Source organism: Mobula birostris, chromosome 2 (genome assembly GCF_030028105.1).
Source record: "Mobula birostris isolate sMobBir1 chromosome 2, sMobBir1.hap1, whole genome shotgun sequence".
Lineage (NCBI taxonomy): Eukaryota > Metazoa > Chordata > Chondrichthyes > Myliobatiformes > Myliobatidae > Mobula > Mobula birostris.
In genome coordinates, this window is record NC_092371.1 from 233,148,048 (window position 1) to 233,162,567 (window position 14,520).

At 41.7% G+C, this 14,520-nt stretch overlaps 1 protein-coding gene across 1 annotated transcript in view; it reads left to right on the forward strand.

The window, feature by feature from the left end:
* Positions 1-14,520, forward strand: part of gopc (golgi-associated PDZ and coiled-coil motif containing) — a 57,428-nt gene that overhangs the window by 15,912 nt on the left and 26,996 nt on the right. The window contains exon 2 of the mRNA XM_072251611.1: positions 11,544-11,708. Within this exon, the coding sequence (XP_072107712.1) occupies positions 11,544-11,708 (165 nt within the window). The remainder of the gene's footprint in view (positions 1-11,543; positions 11,709-14,520) is intronic.

The following is a 14,520-nucleotide window of genomic DNA, read 5'->3' on the forward strand; positions in this document are numbered from 1 at the left end:
GAAATACAATTGTATCAGCATGAATTAATCAATCTGATGACCTGGTGGAAGAAGCTGTCCTGGAGACAGTTGGTCCTGGCTTTGATGCTGTGGTACCATTTCCTGGATGGTAGCAGCTGGAGCAGTTTGTAGTTGGGGTGATGTGGGTCCCCAATGATCCTTCGGGCCCCTTTTATGCACCTGTCTCTGTAAATGTCCTGAATGCAGTTGGCCCTCCATATCTGCAGGTTCCGCATCCGCAGGTTCAACCAACCGCGGATCAGGATTAAAAAAAAGCCCGGAAGTTCTCTCTCCAGCACTCGTTGTTTGAGCATTGTTCGCCTCGCTACTTGTGTTGTATGCACCCTTTGTTTCTGTGAAAAAATGGCTCCTAAAAAGCAATAAAGTGGTCAAAGCAATTCCTCAAAGGCTAAGAGGGAGCATAAAGTACCGTAATCAAGAGATGATTAAAAGTATTACTCATTGTTTGAGCATTGTTCGCCTTGCGTCTCATTCGTTTGCTACTTGTGCTGTGAGCGAGAGGAAGGAGTTTAAGGCTAGTAAGGGATGGCTGGCTAGCTATGTAAAGTGCTTCAAGAATTTAAAGATTACAGGAGAATTGGCATCGGCTGAGGCCGAGGTAGCATCAGCGTTCCCAGTATGGTTGCATCTGTACTGAACATGTACAGACTTTTTTTCTTGTCATTATTCCCTAAACATTACAGTATAACAACTATTTACCAAGCATTTACATTGTGTTGGGTATTATAAATAACCTAGACATGATTTAAAGTATGCGGGAGGATGTGCGTAGGTTATATGCAAATACTACACCATTTTATATACGAGACTTGAGCATCTGCGGAATTTGGTATCCGTGGGTGGTCCTGGAACCAAATGCCCGTGGATACGGAGGGCCGACTGTAATGGGAAGTTCACATCTACAGACGCGCTGGGCTGTCCATACCACTCTCTGCAGAGCCCTGCGATTGAGGGAAGTACAGTTCCCATACCAGGCAGTGATGCAGCCAGTCAGATGCTCTCAGTTGTGTCCCTGTAGAAAGTCCTTAGGTTTTGGGGACTCGTGCCAAACCCCTTCAACCGTTTGAGGCGAAGGAGGTGCTGTTGTGCATTTTTCACCACACAGCCAGTATGTACAGACCACGTGAGATCCTTGGTGATGTGTATGCTGAGGAACTTAAAGCTGTTCACCCTCTCAACCCCAGATACATTGATGTCAATATGGGTTAGCTTGTCTCCATTCCTCCTGTAGTCCACAACTAGCTCTTTTGTTTTTGAGACATTGAGGAAGGGATTGTTTTCTTGACATCACTGTGTCAGGGCAATGATTTCTCGATAGGCTGCCTCATTATTATTTGGGATAAGACCAATCAATGTAGTATTATCTGTAAATTTAATTAGCAGTTTGGAGCTGTGGGTGGCGATACAGTCATGAGTATACAAGGAGTATAGGAGGGGACTTAGTATACAGCCCTGAGGGGCTTCTGTTTTGAGGGTCAGAGGGGCAGAGGTGAGGGTGCCCACTTTTACCACCTGCCGGTGATCTGACAGGAAGTCCAGGATCCAGCTGCACAAGGCAGGGTGAAGGCCAAGGTCTGTGAGCTTCTTGTCAAACCTGGAGGGAATTATGGTGTTGAATGCTGAACTGTAATCCAAGAACAGCATTCTCATAAGCATCCCTCTTCTCCAGGTGTGTAAGGACGGTGTGTAGAGCTGTGGCTATTGCATCATCTGTCAATTGGTTGTAGTCCTCTCAAAGCCTCTCAAAGAATTTGCTTATTGTTGAGGTGAGTGCGACAGGACACCAGTCGTTCAGATATATTACCTTGCTCTTTTTAGGTACAGGGACAATGGTGGATGTTTTAAAACAGGAGGGCACTCTACACTGGGAGAGGAAGAGATTAAAAATGTCTGTAACCACACCTGCCAGTTATGCCATGCACATCCTAAGTACTGTCCCGGGATGCCTTCCGGTCCCACAGCCTTGTGACTGTCCATTCATCGGAAACATCTGTCTACTTCAGCCTCAGAGATGACCAAGGTGCCGGTCACTTCAGTGGCTCTCCTTGGGGGCTCCGTGTTATCAAACTGAGCATAAAAAAGATATAGCTCATCTGGGAGAGAGGCAGTGATGTTGGCAGCACCACTGTGCATGGCTTTGAAGACTGCGATGGTGTGCAGACCTTGCCATAAGCTGTGTGTGTTGTTGGTGGAGAGTTGTGTTGGGATCTTGTCCCTGTATTGTTTCGCTGCCTTGATGACTTTGCGTAGATGGTAGCTGCATTTCTTGCGTTCCTTTTGGCTACCGGCAACATAAGCTCTGTCTTGCACGGTAAGTGCAGCACGCACGAAACAGTTGATCCAGGGTTTCTTGTTTGGATAGACCCTGACTGACTTTTGGGAGACAGTGTCCTTGATACACTTCTGGATGAAGCTTGTGACCCCTTCCGTGAACTCAGAGACATCCTCATCACGAAAGACATTCCAGTTGATGACATCAAAGCAGTCCTGAAGCATGGAGACTGATTGGTCAGACCAGTAGTGGACAGTTTTAAATATGGCCGCCTCTTGTTTCAGCTTCTGCCTGTACACAGGCAGAAGCAAAATGGAGGAGTGATATGATTTACCAAACGGCGGATGGAGGAGTGTTTTGTTAGCTTTGTGGAAGGGAGAGTAGGAGTAGTTGAGTATGCTATCTCTTCGTGTTCCACAAGCTCCATTAAAGTCTTTGGCGACGATGAAAGCAGCCTCTGGATGTACATTCTCCAGGGTGCTGTTGGTCTCGTACAGTTCCTTGAGAGCCAGGTCAGTATCAGCCTGCACCTAGCAACACTTTATGAACATACAGTTAATCTATGTATATAAGCTCTCTTATGCAATTATATTTATTGTTCTTTTATTATTGTTAGATAGATAGATAAATATACCTTATTGATCCCGAGGGAAATTGGGTTTCGTTACAGCCGCACCAACCAAGAATAGAGCATAAATATAGCAATACAAAAACCACAAGCAATCAAACAACAAAATGCAAACTATGCCAGATGGAAAATAAGTCCAGGACCAGCCTATTGGCTCAGGGTGTCTGACCCTCCACGGAAGGAGCTGCAAGTTTGATGGCCACAGGCAGGAACGACCTCCTGTGCCGCCCAGTGTTGTATCTCGGTGGAATATGGCCGAAGTCCAACAGCAAAAAGTTCAATATCCGGTCTACAAACACGTTCCTCGATCGTAATATGACCCGGATTGCACCATCTGTTGTTAACCAGAACAGTAAGCACCCAACTCCTTTACGCTTACCGCTCTCAGTGCACTTCCGGTCAGCCTGAACGGTCTGGAAGCCGTCCATGGAGAAGTTTTGATCGGGTATGTCCTCGTGCAGCCCCGTTCCAGTGAAACACATAACACTGCACTCCTGAAATGTTCGCTGACGCCTGGCTAGCGCTGTGAACTCGTCCATTTTATTACCCACTGAACTCTTCTTCTCCATAAGTCTCTGTTGTCTCAACCCGGTCCTCCTTCCTCGCCTTTGTGATACCCCTCTGCATCCTCTGTGTGCTTTCCTCCAGATTTCAGCAGGGATGTCCGCCGCTCCGCTCGCGAAACCGGCCGGCATAAGCGCAATCAGCTGGTCCCTGGAATACACAATGCTACCATGCTTCTGTCCCGCTAATGAGACGTGTCGGAATGTAACTATTTCCAGCGCTAAAAACCCAAATAAAACACTCTCTACTAGCATGTTAGAGAGAGTGCAGCTTCGACGTGTTACCGTGCAGAAAAAAACAAAACATATGTTATTTATGTTAGTGTTTTTTTTCTATTTTTTTGCTGCATTGGATCTGAAGTAACAAATATTTTGTTTTCCTTTACACTTGTGTACTAGAAATGACATCAAATAATCTTGAATCTTGAATTTAAAATTTAAATTGCAGGCTTGAGTGCCATATTTCCAGTTGTACACTTTTTTGGTCTCATTGGGTGAATTTAGATTTCGTTACTCACTTCTATTTGTACTTTGCTTAGATAATTCCATTTATTATAATCATAAAGATATATAGCAAAGAAATTGACCCTCTTCTGAGCCTTGAGCCTGCCCTCTACAAAATTTCAGTTGTTTTTCCCTAAAGGGGAATGACTTGATAGAAGTACATAAAATCAAAAGGAATGATAAAGACTTTTATCTTCTGGGTCCACACTAACCAACAACAACCCATATACTGTACATTAATCCTACACTGACCCTATTTATTTATTCTCCTCACATTCTCATAATTTCCTAGATTATATCACTCATCGGTGCAATATGCAATTTGTGGTGGTCCATTAAGCAACTAGTCCATGTGTCTTTGGGATGTGGGAGGGAACTGGAAGAAATTGACACTGTTATTTGTTAACCACTTGTTCTGCTGGTGGCATTGCGACAAGTCATTTATTCTTTCTAGATCTCTGTCATGTTATAGAACAGCTTTACTTTTCTCGGCAACTTGGAACTGTTTTATTTAGAATTTCGTTTTCTCCCATTTACTGTATATTCCAGAGTATAAACTGACCCGGAATATAACCCCATTTTCAAGGTTAAAAAAGTGACTTTTTCATGTTACCTTTGTATAAGCTGACCCCCTTTGTAGAGGTTTTTGATTTAACCAGAAAAGATCAAAAGATCTCACATGCCGGTGCTCGGCTTTGCCGAATCTGGAACCTGGAAATTTTGTGAACCAGTACCTGCTAAGAAACCAGGCCTACACATTGTCAAGCGTTATAAGCGAATTCTTAATAAATAAATAAATCAGGGAGGGAAGTTTTGGATTAGGTTCCCAATGGTAAAGAATCCTCTGGAATGTAACCCCCGTGAAACCATTTAGCGCCCATCGTAATCTCGTTAAAACATAACACGGGGTGGTGGGATCAGTACGTGTACTCACTATTGAGTTTACGACCACCATGTTCAAAAGATTAAAATAAATGCGATATGATGCTGGCTTCAAGCTGAAGGTTGTTGATTTTGCTAAAGGAACGAATAGTTCTGCAGCTGCTAAGAAGTTTAGTGTAAATGAGAAACAACTGAGAGAGTGGAGAAAGGCAGAGGACACGCTGAGGGAAATGTCAAAGACGAAATGTGCAAACCATGGGAAAACATGCCAGTGGCCAGAACTGGAAGAAAAAGTTTTAGAGTAGGTGAATCACCAGTGATCGTCTGGATACATTGCTACCAGAGAAATAATTCGAGTTCAAGTGTTGAAATGAGACGAAAAACACCGTGAGGTTAGCGAAAATTTCAAAGCTACGTGAATTTGGTGCACCGGATTTATGAATAGAGGTGATCTTGTGTTGAGACAAAAATCAAAGATTGCTCAGAAATTTCCCGCGGGGTGTTTACGTCCAAAAACTCTGCTGGATGGATGAAGTGGGTTGCTTGAAGTGGGTTAAAGAGGTGTGGTGTCAACGTCCCGAAGGTTTCAGGAAGGAAAAGTTGCCACTTATCTGGGACATGTTCAAAGCACACTTGTCAGGTGAGACAAAAGCAGCATTGAAAGCTGAAAATACGGACATCGCAGTCATCCCCGGTGGTTTGATGTTCGTGCTCCAGCCACTAGATGTGAGTTTAAACCAACCATTCAAAGAATTCATGCGTCGACAGTGGAACGAATTTGACTCAAAAACAGCCAATAAATACGACGTGTTCCGTGTGTTCGGTTTTTCAAAGTTGGCACCCTCTGTATAAGCCAACCCCCTAATTTTAGGACGAAAATTTAGGGCCAAATTCTCAGCTTATACACCGGAATTTACGGTAGATCCTTTAGACCATTAGGTCATAAGACCATAAGACATAGGAGCAGAATTAAGTCGTTCGGCCTATCTGCTTCGCCGCCCAATCATGGCTGACCCTCAACCCCACACTCCCGCACTCCCCTGCAACTATTGACACCCTTACCAATCAAGAAACTATCAAGCTCTGTCTTAAATAGACCCAATGACTTAGCCACTATAGATGCCTATGGTAATGAATTCCACAGATTCACTACCCTCTGGCTAAAGAAATTCCTCCTCATCTCTGTCCTAAATGGACATCCCTCTGTTCTGAGGCTGTGCTCTCTGGTCCTAAACTTCCCCACTCCACATCTACTTTATGTAGGCCTTTCAATATTCAATAGGTTTCAGTGAGGTTCTCCCTCATTCTTATAAACTACAATGAATTTATGGCCAGAGCCATCAAATGTTCCTCGTGTTAATTTTTTCTTCCTAGAACCATTCTTGTGAACCTCCTCTGGACCCTCAACAATGCCAGTACATCTTTTGTTAGACAAGAGGCCCAAAACTGCTCACATTACTCGCCAAGTGCAGTCTGACCAATGCCTTATAAAGCGTCAGCATTACATCCTTGCTTTTATATTCCAGACCTCTCAAAATGAATGCTAACATTGCATTTGTCTTTCTGACCGACGACTCAACCTACAAGTAAACCTTTAAGGAAGCCCTGCACAAGGACTCTCAGGCCCCTCTACACCTCTGATTTTTGAATTTTATCCCCAGTTAGAAAAGAGTCTGCCTTTATTCCTTCTCCAAAGTGCATGACCATACACTTCCCTGAATTATATTGCATCTTACACTTCTTTTCCCATTCTCCCAGTCCTTCAGCAGTCTCGCCGCTTCCTTAACGCAGCGGTCCCCAACCACTGGGCCGCAAAGCATGTGCTACCGGGCCGCGAGGAAATGATATGAGTCAGCTGCACCTTTCCTCACTCCCTGTCATGCACTGTTGAACTTGAACATAGGGTTGCCAACTGTCCCGTATTTGCTGGGGCATCCCGTATATTGGGCTAGATTCGTTTGTCCCATACGGGACCGCCCTTGTCCCGTATTTCCCCCACTAAGAGTGTTCCTATGAAACCTTTCGTGCCGAAATGGCATAAAGCGAAGAAGCAATTACCATTAATTTATATGGGAAAAATTTTTGAGCATTCCCAGACCCAAAAAATAACCTAACAAATCATACCAAATAACACATAAAACCTAAAGTAACACTAACATATAGTAAAAGCAGGAATGATATGATAAATACACAGCCTGTATAAAGTAGAAATAATGTATGTACAGTGTAGTTGGGAAGATTAAGCCAAAACCGATTTGTGGAGAAAAAAAATCAGCACATACGCGCATGCACACGTCACATATGCGCACACAGGTGCCCGCGCAAGGCTTCGTGGTCATGGTAGTTTTTCTCGGGGTAAACACAAGTGTCCTGTATTTGACTGCTACTTTTGTCCCTTATTTGGGAGTGAGAAAATTGGCAACCCTCACTGTAAAAGACATGTTGAGGTGAGTTTAACCCTACTTGAACATCTTGGTGCAAAAAAGGTTGGGGACCCCTGCCTTAACACTACCTGCCCCTCCATCTGTCTTTGTATCTACTGCAAACTTCACAAAGTCATCAATTCTGTTATCCAAATCATGAAAAGAAGTGGTCCTAGCAAGGACAGCTAGTCACCAGCAGCCAACTGTAGCAGGCCTTCTTTGTTCCCGCACTTTGCCTTTTGCCAGTCAGCATATCTTCTATCCATGTTAATGTCTTTCCTGTAATACCGTGGGCTCTTATCTTGTTAAGCAGCTTCTTGTGCAGCACCTTGTCAAAGGCCTTCTTAAAATCCAAGTATGCAACATCCACTGACTCTTTCTGTATCCTGTTTGTTATTTCCTCAAAGATTTCCAACAGATTTATCAGTCAGGATTTCCACTTAAGGAAACCATGCAGACTTTGGCCTATTTTATCATGTGCCTCCAAGTACCCCAAAACCTCATCCTTAGTAATGGACTCCAGCCTCTTCCCAACCACTGAAGCCAAGCATATAGGCCTATAATTTCCTTTCTTCTGCCTCCTTCACTTCTTAAAGAATGAAGTGGCCTGTGCAATTTTTCAGTCCTTTAGAACTATTAAAGAATATAGAGATTCTTGAAAAATCATTACTAATGTCTCCATAATCTTTTGATCTACCTCTTTCTGAACCCTGGGACATAGTCCATCTGGTCCAGGTGACTTATCTACCTTCAGACTTTTCAGCTTCCCAGAAATCTTCTCCTTAGTAATAGCAACTACACACACTTCTTCTCCCTGACACTCCAAAAATTTCTGGCATACTGCTAGTGTCTTCTACAGTGCACGATATTTATTAAGTTTATACGCCATTTCTTTGTTCTCTTTTACTCTTGATATATCTGAACAATCTTGTGGTATCCTCTGATACTATTGGCTAGCTTAACTTCATATTTCTTTTTTTTTTCTCTTATGGCTTTTTAGTTGTTTTTTAAAAGCTTCTCAATCTAACCTAAAACTTTCATTTGGTTTTTCTCTACACCGCTGATGTCCTGTTAAAAATTTCCAGCTCCAGTATTTTGCTTTTGGATTAAAGGGTTTGTTCCTCTTTCCCCTTTTTAATGTTGATATGAAGAGGAGCAAATAGTTGATACCAAGACACTGAAGTGATAGATTTCTGTGAGCCTCTATTTACATGGTGTGCTGAAGAATGTAATGCTTTGTGATTAAAAAGTGGTTGAAGCAGAGATTATTTCATCTTTCAAAGGGAAATTGGAGAGATTTGCAACGTGTAAAAATGTTTAAATATGATAAGATGAATGAGAGCATTAGTGGAATCAATGCTAAAAGGGATCATTACAACATTTTTTTTAGCGATACAGCATGGAACAGGCTCTTCAATGAGCCTCATCACCCAGTAACCCCTGACTTAACCTTACCTCATTACAGAACAATGTACAATGACTAATTAACCTATTAACCTGTGGGTCTTTGGAATGTGGGGGGAAACTGGAGCGCTCAAAGTAAACCGACATTATTATGGGAAGGAACGTACAAACTTTTTATACAGATGACGTCAGAATTGAACTACGAACTCTGATGCCCCAAACTGAAGTAGCATCGCGCTAAGTGCTATGCTGCTTTGTATAGCAAGGTACATCTCTGGTGGTGCAGGAACTTGGTGCCAACCCCTGCTGTTTCTGCTTCTGCCCACTGCTTTGCTGGTAACCTGGTTGAGGATTCAGTGCTCTAGAGCACTCACAATAAAGTCATTACATTGCTGCGTGACTTACTGTGGCAATGTGTTATGGTAGCATGTGAGGGTTGGTGTTGGACATGCTTGAACAAGTGTTGCAGCTATTCAGTGCTAAGTTTAGATTTGCATCTGAACTGGCACCGTGAGTGAGTGCCAGTCATTTTTGGCCATTAGCAGTAGCTTATCCACTTGTTGATATACTGTTTGTATCCTTGGTGTCTCATCATAGCTGTTCAATGTGATGGAAGTTGTTGACAATGCCCTCTTTTTGTTAGTCTGGATATTTCCCCATAGTTACAAATTCAGTGCCCTACTACGTCAGTTGAGATTGTTGGGATTGAGAAAGGTGAGTCAGGAGCCTGATGCTTGAAGGCTGATAACCGTTCCTGAACCTGGAGGTGTGGGACCTAAGGCTCCTGTACCCCCCAGTCAATAATAGTATTAAGAAAAGATCATGGCAAATATGGTGGGGTTCCTTGGTGATAGATGCTGCTTTCTTGTCAGAGTCATAGAAGAGTACAGCACAGAAACAGGCTGTGACAAACTATTTAAACTGCCTACTCCCATGGACTACATCGGGACCATTGCCCTTCATACCCTTACCATCCAAATAACTATCCAAACTCCTCTTAAGCATTGAAATCGAACTCACATGCATCACTTGCGCTAGCAGCTTATTCCACACTCTCACGATCCTCTGATTGAAGAAGCTTCCCCTCACGTTCCCCTTAAATTTTTCACCATTCGTCCTTAACCCATTACCTCTAGTTGTAGTCCCACCCAACCTCAGTGGAAAAAGCCTGCTTGCATTTACCCTATCTGTATCCCTCACAATTTTGTATATCTTTATCAAATCTTCCCTCAATCTTCTATATTCTAAGGAATAAAGTCCTAATCTAATCAGTCTTCCCTTATAACTGTGGTCCTCCAATCCCGGCAACATTCTTGTAAATTTTCTTTGTACTCTTTCAGCCTTTACATCTTTTCCGTAGGTAGGTGACCAAAACTGTGCACAACATTCCAAATTAGGCCTTACCAAAGTCTTCAACACAACTTCAACACAACATCCCATCTCCTGTATTCAGTACTTTGGTTTATGAAGACCAATGTGTCAAAAGCTTTCCTCATGACCATATCTATTCGTATACCTGTGGTAGTGCTCCTTGTAAATGTGCTCAATGGTGGGGAGAACTTTGCCTGTGATGTCCTGGGCTGTGTCCACTAAGTTCTGTAGACTGGCCTGCAGTAATGGGCTGGATTCACTGTGCCAATTCAAAGGCATCCCTACACTCATCATCTCAGCATTGTAAGAGCCTACCTTTACCCTGAACAGCCCTCAGGCAGCCACTGTGCATTACCTGAATGATTCGGGCCACACTGATCTATGTAGTGTGGAGTTAATTGTTTCATTGCTGCAGGAGTGCCAGCAGAAATCAGAAGTTCAGATTAAGTTTCTGACACAGCAGAATACAGCCAGAACAGATGGCTGTTTAATCTACAGGAAACATGCATTTCTGGGTGTTCTGGCATCTGACTCGAGAAGCTTTTAAAAATCAATATTCTGCAAAGTAGCAAGTGGGTTTGCTTGGGTTAGCATGTGGATTTACTCAGAACTGTTTCACAACTTTCTCATTGGCACAATGGTCAAATTGCTGACATAATCAGTGAGTCTGTAGGATGTGGTGGCTCTAACTTTGTGATTCATACAACGGTACCCTTTTTCCCTGACCACACAGAATAGAAAACTCGTTGTGAATACCATGGCAAGTTACTTCCTTTTGGGTTATTTATTTAATCTATATAAGATATTTTAGGGTATGAATATGTACAATGGTTGGTTAGAAATTTCTTCATAGTTTGGCTAATATTTAAATAATTATTTGCAATTGGATCTTATCATTAAGTTAAAAATACTGCAAACATTGGCAATTCAAAAGAAAAAGAGAAAATGCTGGAAACACACAATTCTGATGGAATGTTATCAATCTGAAAAATTTACTTTTGTTTCTTATTCCATAGATGGCAGCTAATCAGTTGAATATTTGCATCATTTTCCATTTTATTGTTACTGAATCATTTCAAGGAACTATATGTCTAAACAGGGAAATTTAAGTTAATAAAACTCACCAATTGAACTTGTTTCCCTGTGTATTTGGTATTTGGTTGCTGCTTCAAAGTACTGTGGAGAATTCACAGTTACAGTGATAGTTACTGTAAGATTTGCCTAAATACTTCACTCAGGATGACTGAGATCCTGTTGGGATTAATTTGCATTTGAAGATCAAATTTGATCGTTAGTTTCAGTGTATCTTATAAAGGCCATAGATAGAATCTAATGTGTATATTTTGGGTGTATTGGTATGCTGTTTATTGGAGGTATACACAATTAAACTGTAAAACACTGCCCTGTAGAAAATAAAGATGTGATTTTACAGTAATTAGCAGTTATTAACCATTTTTAAATTATTTGCTCTGTAGGCTCAGCTACTGGACATGAAGTCTGAGTTAATCGATACTCAGGCTGAGAAGGCTGTGTTGGAGAAAGAAGTACATGATCAGCTTTTGCAGCTTCATGCTGTCCAACTCCAGTTACATGCCAAGACTGGGCAGAATGTTGACTCAGGCTCAATCAAGGCTAAGCTGGTATGTTATCATTGAAACAAAATGAAATTCATTCCAAAGTTACCCAGATTTGTTTTGAGCATTGGAATTATTTGGGCTGCTTCTGTTTTATGTAAATTATATTCACATGTCAACCTCAATATAGGGAGGAAGTGTTAAACCCTGCATGACTCTGGTGTTAAATAAAGGGGCTAGTGAGCCTCATCCTCGTTTCTAGTACAAGGTTCACAACCTTGTTGGTCTTGACTCTTCAACTACACAACAATTATGAGGTCTTATATTTTTTACCACTCTTTCAGGCAGTGAGCTCCAGACTCCTGCCACTTTATGGGTAAAAATCCCTTCATCTCTTCACCACTCCTATCAATTACCTTAAATCAGTCCCCTTTAAGTTTTGACCTGCATTAAGGAAAATTGATCCTTCCTGTTGACTTTATTTAGGTCCTTCATAACTTTATGCAATTCAGCAATGTTCTTTCACAGCCTTCACTGTTAGAGAAAATAGTCTCAGCCCATCTATTTTTTTATTTTAGCTGCAGTTTCCTATTTCTGTACAACTTTTATAAAACTAGTCTGCATTCTTTATAGTATAATCACATCTTTCCTGCATTGACCGAAACTAACTATTTGCAGACCTCAGCACACAAAAAAGTACAGTCGACGTTTCGGGCCAAAACCCTTCGAGAAAACCAGTCCTACCGAAGAGTTTTGGTCCGAAACATCGACTGTACTTTTTTGCATAGATGCTGCCTGGCCTGCTGAGTTCTTTCAACATTTTGTGTGTGTTGCTTGGATTTCCAGCATCTGCAGATTTTCTCTTGCTTGCAGAGCTCAAGCTAGTTTTGAGTACAGTTTTAATGTAACTTTCCGATTGTTCTGTGCTTCAGAATTCCATATTTCTTTTTAAACTATCTTATAAATTTATCTTGCTGCCTTTGAGGATTTGTGAATATATGTTTCTAGTCTGTCTGCTTCTCCACAATATGAATTGTCCTTATTTTATTTTTCATACCTCTTTTTGTTGGATCTCCACTTGTATATTTATGTACTTTTCTCAGCTTCGAGTTCCATTTGCCAAACAGAGTAGAACACCTATATCTCTGTACAGTATCAATACTTTTCCCCTTCACCATTAACCAAGTGGGAGGTGCTTCTTTCTGTCAACTGGAAATTTCTTTATTATGTCCCTTCTGTTCTAAGTGATTTACTGTATATTACTATAAAGTGATGTATTGTATTTTATTTATTTATTGAAATGTAGCACTGAATAGGCCTTTGAGCCGTGCTGCCCAGCAATCCCCCTTGCTTACCCACAGGACAGTTTACAATGATTAATTAACCTACAAAGCGGCGTGTCTTTAGACAGTGGGAGGAAACCCACGCAGTCACAGGGAGAATGTACAAACTCCTTACATGTGGCAGTGGGAATTGAACCATGTTGGCTATACTATAAGCGTGATGCAAACCACTATGCTACCATGCAGCCCCATATTGTATATTACCATACAGCAAAGATTGAGTTCTGACCATAGTGCAATCCTACCAGTAATATTGTATACACATTTGTTGTCCACTTGTCCTCTTTTAGATATATAGATGTTTTCATTTAAAATGCCACTCCTTTCACTGTAGTACCAGTGCTGTAGAATTACATGGCAATGAATATTAGAATACTATCTCTATGGTGCTTTTGTACAAACTCCATTGATTTCTCTTTTTTTTCAGTGAATGTACCTTTTTAACTGTTTTCTATATGCTAATTTCCTAACTTTTTCTTTCCTGTCCCAAGTCTGTCCATTCAGTGGATGAGATGGTAAGTGAGTACACTGGTGTGGTTTTGTGTTGTGGGCTTCGTGCCAGCTCATGCTGCCTTCCATTAGTTTTGTACTTTCCGTATGTATCACGCTGGAATTTTGATTTTGGACTCTAGCAGAGGGCTGACTGTTGGTAAATAGAGTTAGCTTTTGATGTTTACATTGAGCACAACAGTGGTAAATTGAACTAGGCCTCACCAATAAATCGACATAAATAAACTAGTTCACTGTTTCTATGATTCTTGATTTGTTGACCATTTTTCACTGGTGTTTCAACAAAATTATTGCATTATGCATTTTTTACAAACTCGGTGTAGAATATGTCTGTTGGGTTAAGAAAAGTTTAATAATTAACAAAGCAAGCACCAAGACAGCTGCACAGCATTAACTACACATTTCTAGCATCTGTAGAATTTCTTCTGTTAACTCGTTTCATAGTTAATGTCATTTTCAGAACTAAGGAAAATATTAAATATTTTCAAATGTCTTGAGTATTCTGTTATATGAACTTTATGTGATAGGTGTGATAGACAACACCCAGAAGACCAAGGAGATCATTGTGGACTTCAGGCATGCTAGGAACCACACTCACGTCCCCATCTACATCAGTGGAGCATGTATCAAGCTTCAAATTCCACATTTCCGAGGATTTCACCTGGTCCCTGAACTCCTCCATCCTGATCAAAAAGGCGCAACAGCGCCTTTATTTCCTGCGGAGCATCAAGAAAGCTCACCTCTGTCCCAGGATACTGATGGACTTTTACCGCTGTACCATTGAGAGCATACTCACCAACTGCATCACAGTGTGGTATGGCAATTGTCCCATATCAGACCACAAAGCACTCCAGTGTGTAGTGAAAACTGCCCAGCGGATTATTGGCACCCAATTGCCCACCATTGAGAACATCTACCATGAACGCTGCCTCGGCAGGGCGAGAAGCATTATCAGGGATGCATCTCACCCTAACCATGGACTTTTTACTCTCCTCCCATCTGGTAGGCACTACAGGAGCCTCCAT